General features: G+C 42.3%; 1 protein-coding gene across 2 annotated transcripts in view; it reads right to left on the bottom strand.

The window, feature by feature from the left end:
- Nucleotides 1-22651, bottom strand: part of LOC125641568 (protocadherin alpha-C2-like) — a 104761-nt gene that overhangs the window by 61615 nt on the left and 20495 nt on the right. For both annotated transcript variants that reach the window (XM_048861691.2, XM_048861685.2), the window contains exons 2-3: nt 22045-22103; nt 19636-19724 (exon numbers count right to left, since the gene is read on the bottom strand). In XM_048861691.2, coding sequence (XP_048717648.1) covers nt 19636-19724; nt 22045-22103 — 148 coding nt within the window. The remainder of the gene's footprint in view (nt 1-19635; nt 19725-22044; nt 22104-22651) is intronic.

Here is a 22651-nt window from a genome sequence, read left to right as displayed (position 1 = left end):
CGCTCTAGTGGCTGAACTGGGGAGATGCACAGAGGGAAAAACACTGCAGTAGCTCTCATGGGAGAAGGATGGGAACATCCACATAGCAATGAATCATCTTTCCCCCTCCCAGACTTTCATGCAACCAAGCTCTTTATGCTCTAGCATAGGGCGTCCCCATGGTGCTGAGCTCTGCAGAGTACATGGGATTTGAACCACTTCACAGCCCCCTCAGATCCTGCTTCTCTTTTTGCAACAGAATAGCAATTGTTTCTGCTGCCAGGGAAGCCTGTGCAGTCAGCAATGCAGAGTTTGCCCCTTAGGGAATATAGTTTAGTTTTTCCTTGTGAAAATCAAACCAGCTCCTTTCTCAGAGATGAAAAACAAACCATGCAAAGCAGCCACAAGACAGAACTAGGCTGCTAGTGATAACTAATGAAGTGCTTCATCATTCCCTAGCAACAAACTGGATCAAAATACAAGCAAAGTAATTTTATATTGTTCAAAGCTTAGCCAATGAATTCACTTTTAGCTGCAGCCTCTCTGTCAGTGTTAGGTGTGGGATAAGATGAAGTTGTTCACAATTTTGCTTTTTGTCTGCTATTGGGTTCTGAATCTGGTAAGCTTTGCACATTGAGATGGGGAAAAGAGGCTGAGCAATAACCACCAGAGGTCATGCCAACTCTCCCCTGCCTCTTCAAGGATTATTCTAACCTACCTGCACTTGTAGAAACAGCTCACAAATTTTTTCAGTATAAACATAGACAATCTCTACAACAGCCATGAGGGCTTTTCCCCCCTACTCAACGCATTTCCCTTCTTGGCTATGTGTGTGTACTATAAGGGAATGCTTTTAGGGATGGGTGAATATAATATAATACAACACAGAAGCTGCACTCAGACTCTTATTCCCTCCACAGCCAGAGCCTTGATTTTCTCAGAATTAAATCCCCATAATGAAGGGGATGCCTTCGAGTGCTGTTATTACTGTTCTACATCCCTCATTCCACCCTCTGAGTGCACACAAGTAATGACTGAATGGCTGGGAGTTTAAAGACCTCACAGTCAATGCAGCATTGCTAGGTCAGTGTTATGTAAATAATCAGGTTATGTGCTAGATAAACAGAAAAAGCACTGCAGCAGCACTCTTTGTTCTGCTCTACCCTGCCCTGTCCCGCTTGAATGGAAGGATGTTAAGAGGCTTAGGAAGGTTGTTAAATGGGGAAACATAATGGACAACAGGGATGTGAAGGAGCCTTTGCCCTTCTCTTTAAATAAGAGCTTCTTTACTTCTGAGGCCTGACAATGTTTATGTAGTGTCTGCAAAGCAGCACAGTGAAACATAGAGGCTGAGATTTTAATCACACAATGCTCAGGAAATTCTGAGTTAAAGGGCCAGGTTCTCTATTGCACCAAGTTTCTGCTGGCCACAGTGGGATGATGGGGAGGCAGGACATCAAGGAGATGGTTTCAGATCTCTGATTCTCTGTCCATCCCTGACCCTGGTGCAAGCTAGAGCATCTTCATAGCTGTTTTAACATATGCCATCTGGAAACAATCCCCAAATGGCCATTTTTCTGTGGCTCCAGCCGTGTCTCCTTGCTGCTCATAACATGTCTTGGCTCTAGGGCCTCTGGGGGTAAGTGACATAGGAGCCATCTACACTGGGTCTAATCTTGCTAGGTACTCCTTAGCAAAGTGATGGAGCACAAAAGGGATGGGCACAAAAGGGATGAAACAGGGCAGATGATCTGCCACAAAGTTCCCAGAATAAATTTAGGGCTCAATTCTGGGAGGAGCGGATTACCCTCTGTACCTCTCGTGCAATTCAACAAGAATTAAGGCTTCAGTGCCATGCAAGGGATACTTGGAATCTCTTAGAAAGAAAGTTTGGTCTTGTGTTTAAAAGCACTGAGCTGGATTAAATTCCCAGCTCTACCACATAATCACTTTGTGTTCTTGGGCAAGTCACTTAATCTCAGCCAGGAACCGTATTTCGGTACGTACACTGCCGAGGACAATGGATCCCCAATCTTAGTCTGAGCTGCTAGGCACCACTATACTACAATAATAATAACAACCACCACCAAAATAATACCTTAGTTCTGTCCCCTCAAATGTGTATATTACAATACAGTTTTTCATGAATGATCACACAATATATATGCAGTAATGCGAAAGGCTACATATGTACATACATATACAGTTATTGAAAATGTAACAATACTTTTCCATTATATTATTTTATTTGCTGAAAGACATGTCACACTGGTAATGAATCACATGTATGTACATACAGAGTTAAGATTGCTCTGGGAATCTGAACACCTAAATGTTGAATTAACATTTATTTTAATATAATTTCCTTTTCAAAAAACAATTTCTGAAGACTATTAAGGAGTAAATAAGTAAGTAAGCTGGTGAAAGCAGAAACATAACCAGGAAGAAAGAAGGAGCACAGTCAGAGACAAAATAGCAGCTGCAGTCTCATGCAAAAAAGATGTAAATTCCACACACTCCATCCAAGTACTGGCCAGGCAAATCCTTGCTTAGCTTATAAGATCTGACATGATCACAACCCAAGGTAGTAAAGCTGTAGGATAGGGATTGTTTCTTTTACTTACTGAAGCCCTAGGGAAATAACAGGCGTGGGAATCAAATTCATGTCTTCTGCATAAATGCAGAATATTACCATTAGGCATGCAAGACATCAAATACATAAATCATTGGGTGTTGCCATTATTATCACAGAAAAGCAGCAAACCTAGATACTAAGCAGAAGTCACCCACCCAAGTACAAACCTGCTTAGCTTTGAAAATTAGAACAGATTTGTAACAAAATTACCCACTGAGAAATGTAAGTGAAACAACTGAGTCACTGGATGATCTTTTTGTAATATCTGTCCTCCCCTACTCTGCCCTCTTCTTGTTCGTTCTCTCCCTCACTTGTGTCAGATCTAAAATCCTGATTTCAAGTTCCTCAGCATGGGGACCTTGCTTGACTATTTGCTTTTTGAGATGCCTTGCAAACATTTGGGTATAATGTATATAATAAATTAATAATAATAACAGATATTAAAGTCAAGCACTTTCAGATCAATAAGGCTGTTATTCCACCAGTTTGAGAGAGATTCCTTATACTTACAACAAATAATAGAGTTGGTAATGTCTATCAAAACAGAAAAACATTTTAAGTGCAACCACTGTAATTCACATACTGAGGAGCCAGGAGAAGATATAAGAAAGTGTAAGTTAAAGGAGGGTGTTCAGTTACATTAGCTTATACCTTCTCTTAGCCCCTCAGTGTGTAATTAGGCTCCCTTAGACATTGGCATGGTGGGTGTTTAATGTAAGGGATCTGAATTGCACATCACCTCTGAAATTGGTTCTCTGAGTGTAAGGGGTTCTGAATAAGTAATTAGATCTAACGGAATCTCAGTAAGTCTAGGAGAAGGATAAGCTGGCAAAACATACATGCTGAGGGGCCAGAAGAAAGTGTAGGTTACACTGATTTAGACATCCTCTAAACTTCCTTAATCTTGTGTAGACTCACTTAGTCTCCATTCTGAATTTGGCCTTTTGGATTTTAGGGTACATCTACACCACAATCATGGAGCTTCAATCTTGGGCTTGAGCTTGGGCACCAAGTAAGGAACACCGGATAATTCCCTGTATGGTTAGGTCATGCTGAAACGTGCATTGACAGAGATTCACTGCTCTGGTATCCCAGCTACTAGCTCAGGTATGTCTACACCAGAGGTGAAAGTAAGCTGGTACGGTAAGAGCCGGTGCACCGTACCAGGACCAGCTTTCAGAGAGGACAATTTAAAGCCCTGGGGTAGTGGCGGGGATTTAAAGGGCCCCAGAGCTCCAGCCGCTGCTATCCCCCTCTCCGGGGCCCTTTAAATCCCGGCCTGAGCCCTGCTGCCCGAGCCCTGGGGTAGCGGTGGCGGGGCTCTGGCAGGGATTTAAAGCGCCCCGGAGCTCCAGCCACTGCTACTGCCCCAGGGCCCTTTAAATCCCCGCCTGAGCCCTGCTGCCCGAACCCTGGCGTAGTGGTAGCGGGGCTCTGGCGGGGATTTAAAGGGCCCCGGAGTAGTAGTGACGGCTGGAGCTCTGGGGCCCTTTAAATCCTGGCCTGAGCCCTGCTGCCCAAGCCCTGGGGTAGTGGCGGCGGGGCTCTGGCAGGGATTTAAAGGGCCCCGGAGTTCCAGCCGCTGCTACTGCCCCGGGACCCTTTAAATCCCCGCTAGAGCCCCGCTGCCGCTACCCCAGGGCTCAGGCAGCAGGGCTCAGGCCGGGATTTAAAGGGCCCCAGGGCAGTATCAGCGGCTGGAGCTCCGGGGCCCTTTAAATCCCTGCCGCAGCCCCGCCGCCACTACCCCAGGGCTTGGGCAGCAGGGCTCAGGCTGGGATTTAAAGGGCCCTGCAGCGGTAGCGGTGGCTGGAGCCCCAGAGTCCTTTAATTCCCCGATGGAGCCCGGCCACTGCTACCCCAGGGCTTGGGCAGCAGGGCTCAGGTGGGGATTTAAAGGGCTCAAGGTTCTGGCAGCTGCTACCACAGCGGAGCCCCAGGCCCTTTAAAGCTCTGCCAGAGCCCAGAGCCCCGGGGTAGCGGTGGCAGCCGGGAGCCCCCAGGGCTCCTCAGTGATTTAAAGGGCCCAGGGCTCCACTGCAGTAGCGGCAGCTGGAGCCCTGGGCCCTTTAAATCGCCCCTGAATCCCGGGGCTCCCAGCCGCCTCTGCAGCTGGTAGCTCGGGGGTGATTTAAAGGGCCCCGGGCTCCCAGCCGCCACTACCGCAACTGGAGCCCTGGCCCTTTAAATCAATATTTAAAGGGCCCAGGGATTTAAGGCCCTGTCTCTTCCGGTTGAGGCCACGCCTCTTCCGGTTGAGGCCACGCCCCCAGCTCAGGACTCCGGCGTACCAGTAAGTCCTCTAACTTACTTTCACCCCTGGTCTACACCAATTGCAATCACACCTCATGATTGCAGTGTAGATACACTCTCAATTTTTCCAAGGCAACCCTGGACTGCACGCACCTCACTGAGCTCATTTTCTGAGGCCATGAGCTCCAGGGACATATGGAAACTTGTCAGCCACCCCTTTATTATCTGCCTCCATTTGTGGCACACTTAAGACTTGTCGAGATGAACCATTAGTTCATGGCAAGCTGGGGTGCAATACTATCCCATGCTAGCCTGCCACATAGTGTCTGTATGTAACCTGCTGCTTCACACTAACAGTTTCTTAGTGCACTTTGATTTCCTCCCTTTTCAAAGCAGGGTCACATACACACAGTATTCGATTTCTAGAAACTGCACAGGCCCCGTGTGACATCTGGCTGGAACTTGCTGCACTACCAACTCTCTTCCCCGACCAAGTTTCCTCTCCTGAAAGTGACCAAGTGGGTTCACTCTCACAAATTGTGGCAGTTGTCTGACAGGTGGTCCACATGTCTGTAGGTTTCAGAGTAACAGCCGTGTTAGTCTGTATTCGCAAAAAGAAAAGGAGGACTTGTGGCACCTTAGAGACTAACCAATTTATTTGAGCATAAGCTTTCGTGAGCTACAGCTCACTTCATCGGATGCATACTGTGGAAAGTGTAGAAGATCTTTTTATACACACAAAGCATGAAAAAATACCTCCCCCCACCCCACTCTCCTGCTGGTAATAGCTTATCTAAAGTGATCACTCTCCTTACATTGTATGGAGGCGGGGGGAGAAAACCTGAATTTGTGCTGGAAATGGCCCAACTTGATTATCATACACATTGTAAGGAGAGTGATCACTTTAGATAAGCTATTACCAGCAGGAGAGTGGGGTGGGGGGAGGTATTTTTTCATGCTTTGTGTGTATAAAAAGATCTTCTACACTTTCCACAGTATGCATCCGATGAAGTGAGCTGTAGCTCATGAAAGCTTATGCTCAAATAAATTGGTTAGTCTCTAAGGTGCCACAAGTACTCCTTTTCTTTTTGCACATGTCTGTAGTGAAGCCCCCGACCTCCTTGAAACAGTAAATACCTGTGAACTGAGTGTTGGCTGTGCATTAACCAAGAGGGTGATAAGGTAGGTACCCCTGTGAGATAGATAAGTAAGTGTTATCACCACAGTGCTCCCTATATGTTAAATAATAAAAATGATACATTGAGAGGTTAAATAGATCGGAAGGACTTGGGAGGGAGAGGGGTTACATTCTATGGTCTAGTGAATTAAGCACAGGACTGGTAGTAAGGAGATCTGGGCTCTAATTTCATATGACCATGGCCAAGTCACTTAAACTTTCCTGAGTCTGTTTCTCTCTCAGAAACAGATGATGTCTACCTGACTGACAGAGGTGCTGTGAGATCTCACTAATGGTTGTAAAATGCCATATACTGTTCTGTCCAATCAGTAGCAAAGATGGGTCTAGAACGAGAATAAGCTCAGAGCCTTTGCTTGTTCTTCAATAGCCTCAAGAAAGCCACCATCTCCTCCTCCTCCTCTAGGCTTTCATGGGATTTAAGTGTACAGGCCTCCAGTGTTATGTGCATTTAGCATCTCAGCATAGAGCAATTGCTCGGATGTGGGCCTTAGGGAAGCTTGCATCAGAACAGATGACTTATGTGGAGGTCATGAAGTGCACATGGGCCTTTTGCACACTTTGGGAAGCTCACAAATGGATGCCAGGGCTTCTAGCAGATGGAATTAAAAATGTACCAGAGACTAGGTATGCATAACATTGCTATGAATAACAACATAACTTTTCTAAGAATATCCTCCCTCCTCAAAAACAAAACAAAAAACCTACTCAATCACACCAGCCCTCGTCAAGACAGATTAAAACAAATCTGAATCATGATGAGCCCCTGCTCCACCCAACCTCGCCTCCCCCCATCCCAGGATCTTTGTAAATGTTCAAGAAGTATGACCGCCTCATTTTTTGAACCACAATAGCTCCCAAATATATTGTCTGATTTATCTTGCACTTTCCAGAAAAAAAAATTGATCCTAAAATCACACATGTAATTTCAAGTAGATTGGTTGAGTTTTCCTGAAGTTGAGCATGGGTCCAAAATCAAATGTATACTAGCCTTCAGTATTAAGCATGCAGTGACTACAATCTCTGCATAATATAGTGTCTCTTTCCCCCACTTCACTGAATATGATGGAGGCACAGGGTCACCATTCCGCTGAAGAAAGCATAAATTATTGCAATCAATTATTGAGTCCTAGTTGCAAATACTGAGAGCTGCACCAAAAGATTCAGCAGCAATTTGCATCTTGTGAACTAGACATGTACTTCCAGTCAGAAAGATCACAGGCATTTTTTAAAAAACTAATAGCTGGGCTGTCATGCTGCGGCTACAGTATACATATTTAATTGTTTCTAGCATAATTTTTGAAAATCTTTTTGATTTCAAAATGTTTTAGTTCAGAGCAAAGAAGACCTGAAATTCTTAGCCTGCTCCACCTTCCATATGGCTGTCAGAAATGGGAAGCACTTATCACAGCAGACTTTTAGTTCAATGTGAAATATTCAAAGGTCATGTGTGGCCATGCTGGTGACCTCATTTCCAACATTTCTGGGACAACAATTCAGATAGAGGAGATAAAGGAGAGCCCTTAAGAGAGGAGATCAGAGAAGGGAGGGTTCAGGAGAGAAATGGGTTTTAAGGAAGAACAGGAAGAGAAGAAGAATGAACACTTGGCAAGCCAGAGGCGGGAGACTGTTCAAAATGTATGGGGTAGTATGAAAGAAGGCAAAAGATGCAAACAAAGGAAGTAGTATGCAGAGAAAACTGGGAGATGCACCAGGAGTGAGAAAGTGTACACAGTAATGAGGGCAGACATGAAGGCCTGGGTAAGACCACATGATCGTGAAGGTGAGAGCAACAAGCTTGAATTTGATTCAAGGAGCCAGTGATGAGACTTAGAAATGGGATTTGAGGATGTGATTTACAGGTGAGATAGTCACCGTGCTTTATTTATATTAAAATAGAGATGTAATGTACTGCACCATCATATGAGACCCAGATTTGATTTCCATCTCTAGTCTTTTGTGGGCCAGCAGGAGCATTGCAGAGGCAGCACCCTCAGCTCCTGTGGTTCTCTTAAGTGACTGTGATGTTATCTGATTAAAATATGACCACATAGATCATTGTTGCAACCACTGTTATATATTTGTGACAAATCTGGTGCAAAGGTTGTCAAGTAAGGTGTCTATGGGAAAAGTTATGATTTGCTGAATATGATTATGCTATTTGTATGCATGTATCATTTTTGTATTTGAAGTTATGACTGTTGGCTCTATACCTGGATTTCAAAATGTTTCCTCCTAGGTAGCGCCCACAAGGTATTTAGCCAGCCCATCTTGGAGGGATTATTCAAATTGAGTGGCCCATCAAAAGAACATTTAACTCACAATGGAAGATGCCCACCTACCCTGAATGGACTTTCCTGTCAACGTGCTTTTTGAGGTATAGGTAATGACTTCTATTATGAGTAACCAAAATCATGCATGGATATGTGTCTTGCCCATGTGACTCCAAACATCATCTTGTTACTGTAATTTCCAGTGTGAACAATGGTTTTCCCTCCACATGGCAGAAGCTATAAAAGACCCTGGAAATATCTCCATTTTGCCTCTTTCCTGCTCAAATCTCTGGACTTTGAACTTATACTAATGAGAGCATTCTAACCAAGGGACTGAGGAAGGAGTATAAAAATATTGCTCAGGCATACAGGAGTGAAATCAGGAAGGCCAAATCACACCTGGAGTTGCAGCTAGCAAGAGATGTTAAGAGTAACAAGAAGGGTTTCTTCAGGTATGTTAGCAACAAGAAGAAAGTCAAGGAAAGTGTGGGCCCCTAACTGAATGAGGGAGGCAACCTAGTGACAGAGGATGTGGAAAAAGCTTATGTACTCAATGCTTTTTTTGCCTCTATCTTCACGAACAAGGTCAGCTCCCGGACTACTGCACTAGGCAGCACAGCGTGAGGAGGAGGTGACCAGCCCTCTGTGGAGAAAAAAGTGGTTCGGGACTATTTAGAAAAGCTGGACGAGCACAAGTCCATGAGGCCGGATGCGCTGCATCCGAGAGTGCTAAAGGAGTTGGCGGATGTGATTGCAGAGCCATTGGCCATTATCTTTGAAAACGCATGGCGATTGGGGGAGGTCCCAGACTACTGGAAAACGGCTAATGTAGTGCCCATCTTTAAAAAAGGGAAGAAGGAGGATCCGGGGAACTACAGGCCAGTCAGCCTCACCTCAGCCCCTGGAAAAATCATGGAGCAGGTCCTCAAGGAATCAATTCTGAAGCACTTAGAGGACAGTAAAGTGATCAGGAACAGTCAGCATGGATTCACCAAGGGCAAGTCATGCCTGACTAATCTAATTGCTTTCTATGACGAGATAACTGTCTCTGTGGATGAGGGGAAAGCAGTGGACGTGTTATTCCTTGACTTTAGCAAAGCTTTTGACACGGTCTCCCACAGTATTCTTGTCAGCAAGTTAAAGAAGTTTGGGCTGGATGAATGGACTATAAGGTGCATAGAAAGCTGGCTAGATTGTCGGGCTCAGTGGGTAGTGAGCAATGGCTCCATGTCTAGTTGGCAGCCAGCATCAAGCAGAGTGCCCCAAGGGTCGCTCCTGGAGCCGGTTTTTTTCAATATCTTCATTAATGATCTGGAGGATGGTGTGGATTGCACCCTCAGCAAGTTTTCAGATGACACTAAACAGGGAGGAGAGGTAGATACGCTGGAGGGTAGGAATAGGATACAGAGGGCCCTAGAAATATTAGAGGATTGGGCCAAAAGAAATCGGATGAGGTTCAACAAGGACAAGTGCAGAGTCCTGCACTTAGGACGGAAGAATCCCATGCACTGCTACAGACTAGGAACCGAATGGCTAGGCAGCAGTTCTGCAGAAAAGGACCTAGGGGTTACAGTGGACAAGAAGCTGGATATGAGTCAACAGTGTGCCCTTGTTGCCAAGAAGGCCAATGGCATTTTGGGATGTATAAGTAGGGGCATTGCCAGCAGATCGAGGGACATGATCAGTCCCCTCTATTCGACATTGGTGAGGCCGCATCTGGAGTACTGTGTCCAGTTTTGGGCCCCACACTACAAGAAGGATGTGAAAAAAATGGAAAACGTCCAGCGGAGGGCAACAAAAATGATTAGGGGACTGGAACACAAGACTTATGAGGAGAGGCTAAGGGAACTGGGATTGTTTAGTCTGCGGAAGAGAAGAATGAGGCGGGATTTGATAGCTGCTTTCAACTACCTGAAAGGGGATTCCAAAGAGAATGGATCTAGACTGTTCTCAGTGGTAGCAGATGAAAGAACGAGGAGTAATGGTCTCAAGTTGCAGTGGAGGAGGTTTAGGTTGGATATTAGGAAAAACTTTTTCACTAGGGAGGTGGTGGAATCTCCTTCCTTCGAAGTTTTTAAGGTCAGGCTTGACAAAGCCCTGGCTGGGATGATTTAGTTGGGGATTCGTCCTACTTTGAGCAGGGGGTTGGACTAGATGACCTCCTGAGGTCCCTTCCAACCCTGATATTCTATGATTCTATGACTGAGGTCCTTCCAATGATTTGAAAGCAAGCAGAGACTTGACTTAAGCCAGCAGTTTATTACATCACTGCTACAAGCCTGAACCAAGAACTTTGCAATTACTGTATATATTTGATTCCTTTAACAAATTTTAACTCTCATCTTTCTTTCTTTCTTTCTTTCTTTCTTTCTTTCTTTCTTTCTTTCTTTCTTTCTTTCTTTCTTTCTATAAATAAACCTTTAGATTTTAGATACTAACGGATTGGCAACAGCGTGATTTTGGGATAAGATCTGAGTTGTATATTGACCAGGGTGTGTGGCTGGTCCTTTGGGATCAGAAGAACCTTTCATTTGATGAAATTGGTTTTATAGAACCACTCATCTCTAACTCTAATGTTTTTGGTGGTGATACAAGGACTGGAATGCCTAAGGAAACTGCTTTCATGACTTCTTGTTAGCCGGTGTGGTGAAACAGAAGTTTACTTTTGTTGCTGGTTTGGTGTATCTCATGGGAGAATAACCTCCAGTTTTGGGGTGTATCTGCCCTAATTGTCCTGAATTTGGTATTCTCAGTTGTGACCCACGGAGGCACAGCTACAGTGACATCTAGGCATGACACCAATAGAGTCCAAAGAGAGTCCTATCCAGCCTTCCTTCCTCAGCTAAGGAAGATCACTTGAGGGAGGAGAGGGAAAGCCCACTACTGCAACTGGGAATAGAACGTCCCCCATTTAGGATCACAATACATATCCATGGGAACAAGGTATGTGAAAGGCAAGGGCCTTTCCCAATCACATAAATCATCTGCTTTGACTCTTGCTCTTTAAAATGATTTTAAAAAAATCTCATGAACTAAGATCCCCATGACAATATCATGGCATCCCAGTGAGCAGCTATTGGAGCATTATGCCTCATGAATTTCAAGAGCTGTGTCTGATGTAAAAGTAAAAGGGTCAAACTGGAAAAAATCATTCATTCCCTTCTGTAGAGATGCTAAATGGATTCAAACATTTGGACAGATCAAATCATATTTTTCAAATGGAAATTGTATTACCTTGAGCCAGCCTCAGCAGGGCTCTGGGTCCTCTTTCCCAGAAGCCCATTAACGATTACCAGGGCTTTCAGCCCCCCTTCCCCAGGATCTCTAATAACCTATTCTCAGGGCTCTCTCCAGAGTCTCTATAATCCCATTTTTAGGGTCCTCTGTCCCCTATCCTAAGGGTTCTATTATCCCACTTCAATAGAGGGCCCCTCTTATCCCATTCTGAGTGCTCAGTGCCCCATTTTTAAGACACTCAGTCATCCAAGTCTCAGTGGTTTCTGTTCTCTTTTCCCAGGGTTTCTATAATCCCATTCTCAGGGCTTTCAACCCTTTTTTACATCCTCTGCCAACCCTACCTCATCACCCCATGCCCCTTTGACTTGGCCCCTCTCATCTCAATCCATCACTTGAAGTCTTTAAATCAAGACTGGGTGTCTTTCTGAAAGATTTGCTCTTGTTCAACCAGAAATTATGAGCTTGATGCAAGAACTACTGGGTGAAATTCCATGGCCTCGTAATGGTTCCTTCTGGCCTTAAAATCTATTAAGAGATCAGTGCTATCTCCCTGCTCTCTGTCACTTTCCCAGGCCCCTTATCATCATCCCGTCTTCATTATTCTCTTCACGATTTCTCAGACAATCATCCCATTCTCAGCACTCTGTCTTCCATCCAGTACCACCATTACAAATATCATATAAAGGCTTCTATTGCCTTTCAGATTAGACCATCTTAATGCTTATTTGTCATGTTTCAGATGTTTTTAATTGTTTATTTTTGTTCCAGTATTTATAACTCATTCTATTTTTGTAACTTTTATCAGTAGGATTAAGATCTCTGTCAGCCGTATTTAGAATGCAAGACTTTCTTATAAACTAGTCAACATCACCTAAACTGATCTAGTCAGCATAAAGATTTTATGCAGAAATAGATTAATTTAATAGAGGTATATATCCTCTCCTAGGTTTTCTGATTGCTGTTGTCAGAGCTCCCCTTCTCTGTTCCAGCTGCTGTTTATATATTTCATAGTGTCTTAGAACTTCTTTTCTCTTTAGGCATAGAACAGCATTACTGTGTATGTGCACAATATACTGTATTGGACTTAATTCTTCAAAACCAGCAAGGTCTATTACAAGCACAGCTGGTATTGACACTAATATTTAAGGCGCATAATACTTTCCATGATAAGATCCTATTTTCACTTGGTTATAACTTTGCCAAATTTTAACTATTTTGGCTGAAATTTCCCATGCTGGGCACATGTTTTGGAAAGTTTCAGCAAAACTGGTCCAGACATTTCTGAGAATAAAATTAGTTAAAAATACATTTTTGCCCATATTAAATTTTTTTACAACTGTTCCATTGTGAAGCTCTAGCGCTTCCATGCTTTGAGCAGGGACTTGAAATTTGGCAGGAGAACTGCCCGGGTGTCAGGGATGTGTCCTTTGCTCTCCTTGTGAAAATCTACCCAAATTTGACCAAGCTATGAGCCTCTGAAAATTGCAGTTCACACATACTCAGTAGGAAGGGTTGTTAGAGGCTGGCAGCTAAATTCTCTGAGGATTGCATCTGCATTGAGCATGTTCTAGCCCCACAAAATGCCTGTGTTCCAACTGGACTGTGCATGCATCATCCCCACAGGGTCATGAAATAAGTTCCATCCCACTGCTTCAGGGGCTGAGCAGGATGTTCCCTGTAATTGATCCTTGTTGCAAATGAGAACTGCTGTGACACCATGCACTGGAACTGAGAATAAGGAGACTGTCTCTCCTATGCTCCCATGCTCCTCCTGCTGGTGTCCAGACAACATGGAGAAGGAAATTGCCTGCCAGGAATTCAGGGAGGAAGAGGGGGAGGGCTAAAACAGGAACCAGTGGGGAGAAGAGAAAAAGAGAGGGAAAGAGACTGAGATAGAAGCCAGTGAGAGCCAGGGAGACTGGAACAGGAGCTAAAGTGGAGAAGACTGAGATAGGGACAGACTGGAGGAAACAAGAGTAGAAGGGGTCAGGATTGCAGGAACAGGAGCAGAAGGGTTTATAATCACTAGGTTATACTCCCCTCCAGAATCTAGCACTGAACCCAGATACCCAAGTCTCAACATTCATCTGCTGTCAGTAAATAGCTCTTAAACTCACTGGTAAATTGTCTCTCTCTTCCCCCTCTACTGGTTAATCCACATAGGGGATAACACTGTATTACTGCTACCAGTTACTCAGCTAGCTCAAATGGTAGCAAAGGTCTGTGCTGTGGATTTGAAGGTCCCAGTCCTGCTGATGACCCATGTTGGGGTCAATATGTTTCCACGCTACAGAATTTCTATTTTTTCCAATTTGCTTTCTTTAAAAAATGTGAGAAATTACATTAAGAAGCCAATGTTAAAAGAACATTAAAGTTGCAAAGTCAAACACTCAAAAGTTAGGAAATCTCAGGATTCATCTCACATGCCACTTTAATTCAGCCATTTTGTGCATATCCATTATGATATAGAGTGAAATCCTGGGTCCACTGAAGTCAATGGGAGCTTTTCAATTGACTTCAATGGTGCCAGTATTTCACCCACAGTTCTTAATTACATGATTATACACTATTTTTTCTGTAGGTTCCATGCCTCATTCAGGGCACAGGATGAACAGTGCTCACTAAATGGAAAGCCATTCAATATTTCTGTTCACAGTTATCATATATGACCCCGTGCCTTAATTACTGTACTCCATTTAAATCCTACATTGAATACAGAATTAATATCCGCATAGGCCTTCTCATCATGGATATTCATCAGTATAGCATCTGAGTGCTTCACAAACATTGATGAATTTATCTTTATAGCACCCATATGAGATACACTGGTATTATCATCCCACATTTTACAGAGGGGAAACTGAGGCATGGAGCAATTAAGGACATATTTGTTTAGTATCCACCAGCTTTGGGCATCCAATTTAAGACAGCCATGGCTAGATTCACAAAGAAACTGTGCGTAGTCACCCCAAACTTTTACGCTCCGAAAAAACCATTGGGATTCACAAAGCCCCAGTTTGGTGCCTAGGCACCCCTGTACAATGAACAGGGAGAGACAAGGGCCTTAGAATAGGATTCACAAAAGTCAGCATGCTAGCTGGTTCCTCGCCTAAGATAGCCAGTGGGAGATGCCAAGCTGAGGAGTGTGTAGAAAGCCCCCTGTCTTGGAGATAGGCACCTAAGTCCAGGCTGCAGGAAGGTGCCTCCCCCTGCTTTGGATTTTCAACTACAAAACCCTCTCTTAGCATTAGGCGATACTCCGTGTTAGCAAGAAGTGGCAGCTGGATGCACTCTCTTATAACTCTTATCCCAGTGGTTAGAGTACTCACTTGGGATGTTGGAGACCACTGGTTCAAGTTCCCATCTGCAGCTGAGGGTGAGAAGGGAGCTGAACAGGATTCTGCCACCTCCAAGGTGAGTGCCCTAACCATGGAGCTCTGGGCTATTGTGATGCATAACTCCCTCAGTCACCCTGTTGAAGCTGTTCCACTGGATAAATAAAGAAAGAATAGTTAGACCACAGAGAGAAAGCAAGCTTGAGAATGACTCTGTAAGCCTGGTAGTTGGAGCATTCACTGGAGACGTGGCAAATCCCTATTCAAATTCGTTCCCTCCCTGAGATGGGGACTTGAACCAAGGGTCTCCCACGTCCCAGGTGAGTATTCTAAACACTGGGCTAAAAGTTATGAGGAAGGTCCGGCTCACCCTGGCCATTTTGTGTTAGTTCATCTATAGGAATCTGATCCAGTAGGCGAGCTCAGAACTCACCTACCTTATTGGGCCCCACAGGCGATGAAGGCAGAGAAATGCCTATCTTTCCCCAGTTCATGACTTGTTCTGGGGCTTAGGCATCCATATGCTTGGTATGTGGCTGCAGTGTGCATGCTCAGAGGCTGAAACACAGGCATTTAGGAACTTTTACTGCAAAAATGTAGGCACCAAGTGAGTTTAGGCATCAACAGGGCTTGCAGGCAGCTGAGCAGGGGATTTGTGAATCCTGGTGGGTCCAGGTTCTGGGATCTAGACACATAAGTCTTTTGGTGAATTTAGCCCCTAAGGCCTAATTTTTCAAAGTATCTAGCATTTTTATATCACTATATATGTTTGAAGCAGAACTCCAGTCAACTTCAGTTCCAGCTGGGAGCATCTAGCACTCCTGCAAATCAGCTCCCAGGTTTTTCAAGTTGGGCACTCGGAAATGAGCAATACACCATTCGTGGCCACCTCTGAAAATTCTGGTTTAAGCAACTTGTCCAGCAGCACATAGGAACACAGTGGCAGAGTCAGCGATAGAATACAGCTGTTCAGCATGGCATTCAGTTGCTTTAATCACATAACCATCCTTTCTGTTCTGGAGTTTCCTGCCTCATGCACTAGATATCTTCCAACATCTGCAGCAAATGAAGCAACTGTCCTACGGACAACAGCCTCATTGACTACACCACCCTGGGCAAGGTCCATCCTGTGCTGTGAATGAGGTGGAATTCCTGTGCAAAAACAGTGCTAAGATGGTGGGTGAAAATACTTGCCCCACTGAAGCCAGTGGCACATTTCCCATTGACTTCAGTGGAGCCAGGATTTCACTCTGTATCATAATGCATATGCACAAAGGGGCTGAATTAAGGTTGCACAGGCAAATTTAATTCTGGCATTTCCTAGCTTTTGAGTGCTTGACTTGACAACCTTAACTTTCTTTTAAGTAACAAATTTTTGGATGTAAATGTATCTCCATCATGCAATTTCAAATATCCAGAAGCAATTATTAAAGCAAGTGAACTGCAACATTCAGGTACATAACAAGTCTACCTATAGGCTGTCTAATAATTATAATAAGTCTACATGTAGACTTATTAAAATGGGAGTTGGATGCCTAATGAAATGGGAGTTGGATGTCTTCTCTGAAAATCTCACCCATAATACATAGAAAAACCACTGAGATAAAATATTTACCAAATACACAGAGTAGCTCCTTACCTGAGAGGCTGGAAGAGCTCTTTGTCAGGAATATAATATGCTTCATAACTTGTTTTTCAAACAAGGAAACCAATTTTTAAAAACAACCTCTCATTAAATGGCATTAAAACTATGACACAGGTGGAAAAAAGTCAGGAATTTGAAAGTGAATCTGATTGTGTATTCTTAACTTAGACCACTGGGCCTTTTGTTCACCTCAGAGTGAGTTCAGGACAGAGCATAAGCCTTAAATTTGGATTTCATCACTTTGTGTAAGAACCTGTGAAAGGAACAAAAAACAATGGGCCAAATTTTGCTCTCAGCTGCATAGGTGAAACTCCTACTGAAGTCAGTGGAAGCTTTATCCATGTAAAGCAGGATTTACCCTGAAAGGTATAGAACTGGTGATATACCATGTAGTGTCTGAGTATAGCTTGGCACTAGGAATTAAGGATTTACTGACTTAACACTTGACTTGTTCATCCTTCTTAGAACATTCCTATGACATCATCTTTTGATGCTCTCATTGATTAACTTTCTGATTCCTTCAGTCTGAAGCATTTTATCTGAGGCTTTTGTGGAGTGCTAAATTAAATGAATAGTTTAGTGACAAACCAATTGGAATTAATCAATTGAGTAAAACAACTGCACTAAGTATGTGTATGTGACGCGGGATTTGAGGCGGTTTTATACTTATAAGAAGTGGAGAGCTGCAGCTGCTGCATATGTTGATGGAAATAGAGATAATGAGCAGCTAATTTGTGAGTTTATCTGGACACAGGTGTAGCACTGTTCCGATGTAAATGGTATGTCAAGAGCAACTGCATATGTTGTCTCTATCCAGTGTAATTGGCTGAAATTGGTCAAATATCTAATGAAAAGCATATTTTTGTGTCTTAACCGATGAAAAATGGCACAAGTCATGAACATGAACAGTGGAAAGGAGGTAGAACAATTAAAAGAGGAAAATGTGTGTGGGAACCCAAAGCTGTAATTATAAACCATTGTGATAAACAGCTATATTTGAAAGTGTAATGTATTTAAGTTATGTGTTAATTTTACCTTTTCTGCTAACTGACACTTCTATATGCATAACCTATTTGTTACTGAAGGCTAATGAAATCCACATCTTCTCCTTACAAATAGTAGGAAGGAACATTGCTAACAAAGGTCTCATTTATGTTATTTTAGCTGTCATTAAACTCTTAAGGCCAGATAAAAAGGAAACAAAAGATCCTTTCTTGCACAGGAAGAATAGTCATTTGGAAGGATCAAGAAACATGATCCACACAAACTGGATTTCAAAACAGTTTGAACTACCTTTGACTTTTTAAGAGGCTGGTTTTCTCAAAGAGCAGAAAGACTTCCTGGGGATGGAGATACATGTTCTTACTACCTCTTTACTCATTTGCCTGATCCTGCCCAAACTGTGACTCTGGCTGTGGTAGGAAGAGCAGGAGCTACTTGCCCAGTATGCCCCATTACAAGCAAGTGGGCAGGGAGGGGGCAGAGAGAGGGAATGGGGAGTAATAAGTGTCCTGATTTTACCTCCTCTCCCCAACTTAATCCTAAACCAAAGTAGCTACCCAGGCACACAGGGTACTTCCTCACAAAATGGAGTGAAGTTACTCCATCCTTGAAGCTGGGAATGAATTCGGACTCTGAGACAATTCCCCTTGTGGTCTACTCCTGGAGCACGCAGCTATGGTCTGTCCCTTATCCAGGTCAGATCATAAAATTATAATCTAGGCCACAGGAATTAATTTAATTTTTTCCCTGAAAGGTCCTCCTGCCCCTGCTAGAACCCTAAGGATCCTCCCATATTTAATCAGTCAGCAGGTTAAAAGGTTGTTCTGCAAATTATTTCCAGTTTCATTGTTTGCCATCTGGATGAGCCATGTGTATTTTTATTCTCAAATACAACTTTTAGCTTAATTGTTCAGTAAAATATTTGTAACACAGCAATGCAATCTTGTGCATATTTAATCAACTGAACCATAAAAAGAAATCGTAGCAATGTTTAATGTACACATAATATTTCTATTTCTATCTCTCTGCTTCTCTACCCGCAAAGAAATATGAAAGCTATCCAGTTATTTTTGAAAGAGCTTTAGCTTCCACACCACGTTATCACATTTTTCCTTAATACAGTGCTTGATGTCTGAACTTCTGAGCAGCACCAAATACCATTTCCTAACACTTTGTAGGCATTTTAAACGATGAAATTCTTTCTATCCCAAAATGTAATGTGAGAATACATCTATTGCTTTCACTGCAAAAGAACTGAGTGAATTTGCTTATCTCCAGTAATCGAGACCCTTTGCTGATTCTTACTGAATTTTGATTTACTGAGTCAGCAAGTAAATAATGAAAAAAAAAATTAAGAATACTTCATCATAAAAGGTGTTTTGGTCATTTATTTTCACAAGTGAATAGCAGTTTAGTTAAATGTTTCATGATAACCCTCCATAGCGTACTATTAAATGTACTGTAGTTTAGTTTATAAAAGGAGTGAACACTTAGTAATAAGAAACCTTACTACCTGACAGCAGAATGAGACCTGTGAGTATTTAAAAACAATTACTGAGTTTGCAAAATAGTGAAGTAAGAATTGGTGAGGTTCTGTATTACTTACTCCATCCCCAATTGAGCGGCTCTTTTTGCAAGGTTGGTAGTTTTGATGACTATTAGAAATGGACGATAAATTAAAACCCTAAACCCAAATACTTAAACTTTGGGGAAATGTGGATCTGGATCCACACCTCACAACTGGGCCTCCTTCTCTAGTAAACCATACCAAATTCCTGGGTCTGACCACCTCAAAACATTGGATAAGTTCAGGTGTGGATCCAAACTTTGAGGCCTGATTCCAGTATGCACTTGCTAGTGAATAAAGCAGAAAAGGTTTCTTTGCTTTATGTATCCCCATCTTATTTATATTCAAGAGAGTGTTTCATAGGGACTTGATTCAGAGACACAAAGTAGAAAGAAAGTTAAGAATGATCCAGTGGGAAGTGTGTTTCAAATAACAATCATTTCTCTCTTTAAAGGAATAGAGCCATCACAGTTCCCAATATCCCATTAACAGATGTCAGCACTTTGATCCTAACCTGGTGTTGCACTGGATACTGTTGGCCACAGCTGTTCAGGTCCTCCCGGCCCTCCTCGTAAGACTCCTGCCTCCTCCATGTGCACAGCACTGAATAAACAAGCATACGGATTAAATTACATAGTTCCCATCTGACCTGTTTTTGTTCAACATTCCCTTTTCTGGTCATTTCTCCAAAGTCACAGTTGTTCTTTGTTGCACCACGGCTAATGCAACATTGCATCATGCTAGCAGATTCTGCTAATGCACTATTAAAGCATCTATCATGTCAATCCTGCAACAACTGCAAAAATTGTCTTTGGTTATTATTTGAATGTTGCAACATAATTCCATGCAGTTCATATCAGACACAAATATTATCTCTAGAGGATGGTTTGTTTTCATGAATGTGATGTGAAATCAGTAACACTGCAAGGAAGTCATGTAGCCCCAGATTCTCAAAGGTACTTAGGTGCCTAACTTCCACTGAAATAGAAAAAAGAAAAGGAGTACTTGTGGCACCTTAGAGACTAACCAATTTATTTGAGCATAAGCTTTCGTGAGCTACAGCTCACTTCATCACGAAAGCTTATGCTCAAATAAATTGGTTAGTCTCTAAGGTGCCACAAGTACTCCTTTTCTTTTTGCGAATACAGACTAACAAAGCTGCTACTCTGAAAACTGAAATAGAAGTTAGGTGCCTAAATACCTCTGAGGACCTGGGCCCTAATCCATATCATGTTTGTAATGTCTTAGCAGTGAAGTAAATAGTGAAAGTCAGTTCTGGACTTCTTTCAGCATGCGATTATCAGTCACTCTTCTACAGCAAATATTCCAATGCAATTTATAGTATCTGATGCTGATTACCGTATGCTTTTGGCAAGCAATTTTGAAGGGAGAAATTAGGTGTCACAAACTACAGAAACCACACAATATTAAGTTTTATACAGTGTCAAATGATGAACAGTCTGCCATGAGACCAGTAAATTTAATTGTTGAACATTGTCTAGCTCTGAACTCATAAGGAGATGATGGGTGGGGGGGAGGGGCGCGGAATAGATGCCTGATATCTTAAAATGAAAAAAGTAGATATCTGTTTTTTTAAAATGAGCTCACCCTTTTCACTTATCATGCAAGTTACTTCAGGCAAAATCCTGAAGTAGCCCCTGTTCCACCTGTTTGCAGGCAAGGCTACCACTGATTTCAAGAAGTGTTCTGTTTCAGTTTGGACCGAAAAAAGTTTCTAAAACTTGGTCAGTTTATTTCTCAGTGTTAATGGGCAAGATTTTTAGAACTGGGAGCTCAATACTGCAAGACTGTAATTCGTCTTGACACTTTCCAAATGATTTTGATCTGTATGATATTTAAATTTGATTTAACTAAGGAAAATCAAAATTCATATTGATTAGAAAAGGTATTTTTTAGTTAAAAGGGCATTTCAAATATTTTATGTACAGTTATTTTACTTTGTATTTGCTGTAATAGTCTCCAGAGAAACATGAAAATACATTTTAATTCCCTCAAATCTATGTTTCTTTGTATTCAGCAAATGATTTCCCCTCTGAGTTTCTAGTGTCACTTGAAATTACCATGGCCTTTTTATTTATTTCTAAATTTGTTATCTGGTCTTATTGATAAAGTCAGAATAGATCTGAGAATAAGACTGGTTAGTTAATTTGCTAAGACACAGAGACCAAAGATATTATTTTGGGATCTAAGGCTGAGATTTCTAAAGGAGTCTAAGGTGGGCACCTAACTCATGAAGGTTTCCTTGGAAATCTCAACCTGATATGCTTGTCAATGCCATTTTAACTTTGTTAAACACCTTGAATGTACCACCTGGTTAATAAACTGCCTGCAGCAGTGGTACACTTTTATGGTAATGAGAGGTAGTGAGATAGAAAACTATTCATGCTGTATACAATCTATTTAAATTTATCAGAGTGGATGATAACAGGAAGCTTTAATGTGAATGAAGAGTGCATAATCAGTTAAATAATTCAATAATTGTAGCAATCAGGCATTCATAGTAAATGTATAAAGAAGCATGAGGTAAAAAACATGAATGCATAGACCAAACTCTAATATAGTAATGAACAGCATAAAAGACAATTACAGTGAATCGGTAGAGCTGGTAGATATAATGCCTCAGAAGCAAAACTTGGGTGCTTCCCTCACAGCATGCAGATCTACTAGCGTATGTCACCAGATGTACCAGATTGAAAGACAGTCTCCTTCACAAAGGGAGAAAGATATAAGCCCTTAAGAAGGGGAAGCACAGTACATACCTTTCGCAAAAAGAAAAGGAGTACTTGTAGCACCTTAGAGACTAACCAATTAATAAATTGGTTCGTCTCTAAGGTGCTACAAGTACTCCTTTTCTTTTTGCGAATACAGACTAACACGGCTGTTACTCTGAAACAGTACATACCTTTGTATTCCTGCTCTTAGGGATGCAGAATAACGCCAATCAGGATTGGGTTGTTTTGGCTGCAGAAACAAAGAGAACAAAATCTGTATTAATTTGTATTAAAACATATTTTAAAATCTAGGCAGCTGAATACAGGCTCTTCTCCAGAGTTTCTCAACATTTTCACATCTATTGTCAAATGGCTCCATAGAACTACTTACATTTTTTATGCATTCAGAGCTGCCAAATCTCCCAGTAAATCTAAAGACACTTTTGTCTGAGTGCACTTAGGTCACTGAATATGGAGTTAAATGTTTATATACCAAGACTTTGGATTGTGAGGGTTAATGTGGGGAAGGAGGTTATTTTTGTAAATTGGGGGGCTATTATTTTGCCCATGTTCAGAAAAATCCTGGCCATAGGAGAAGATGATTATTGCTGGAAAAGAAAAGAAATAATTTGCTGGTTTCCCCGATAAAACTAGGCCACTTATGCTCTTACCCTGGAATGTATCCATCTGTACATATACAAAATGCAGCCCCCCTGTGAAGAATACATTGGGGCCAGTTTGCTTGCTGTGAGTTTTCTGCTGGGGTTAGTGGACTGCAGAGGACTGCACTAGATTGTA

Source organism: Caretta caretta, chromosome 8 (assembly GCF_965140235.1).
Source record: "Caretta caretta isolate rCarCar2 chromosome 8, rCarCar1.hap1, whole genome shotgun sequence".
In the NCBI taxonomy this organism is placed as follows: domain Eukaryota; kingdom Metazoa; phylum Chordata; order Testudines; family Cheloniidae; genus Caretta; species Caretta caretta.
Note: the sequence above shows the minus strand (reverse complement) of the source record. Positions and strands in the feature narration are given on the sequence as shown.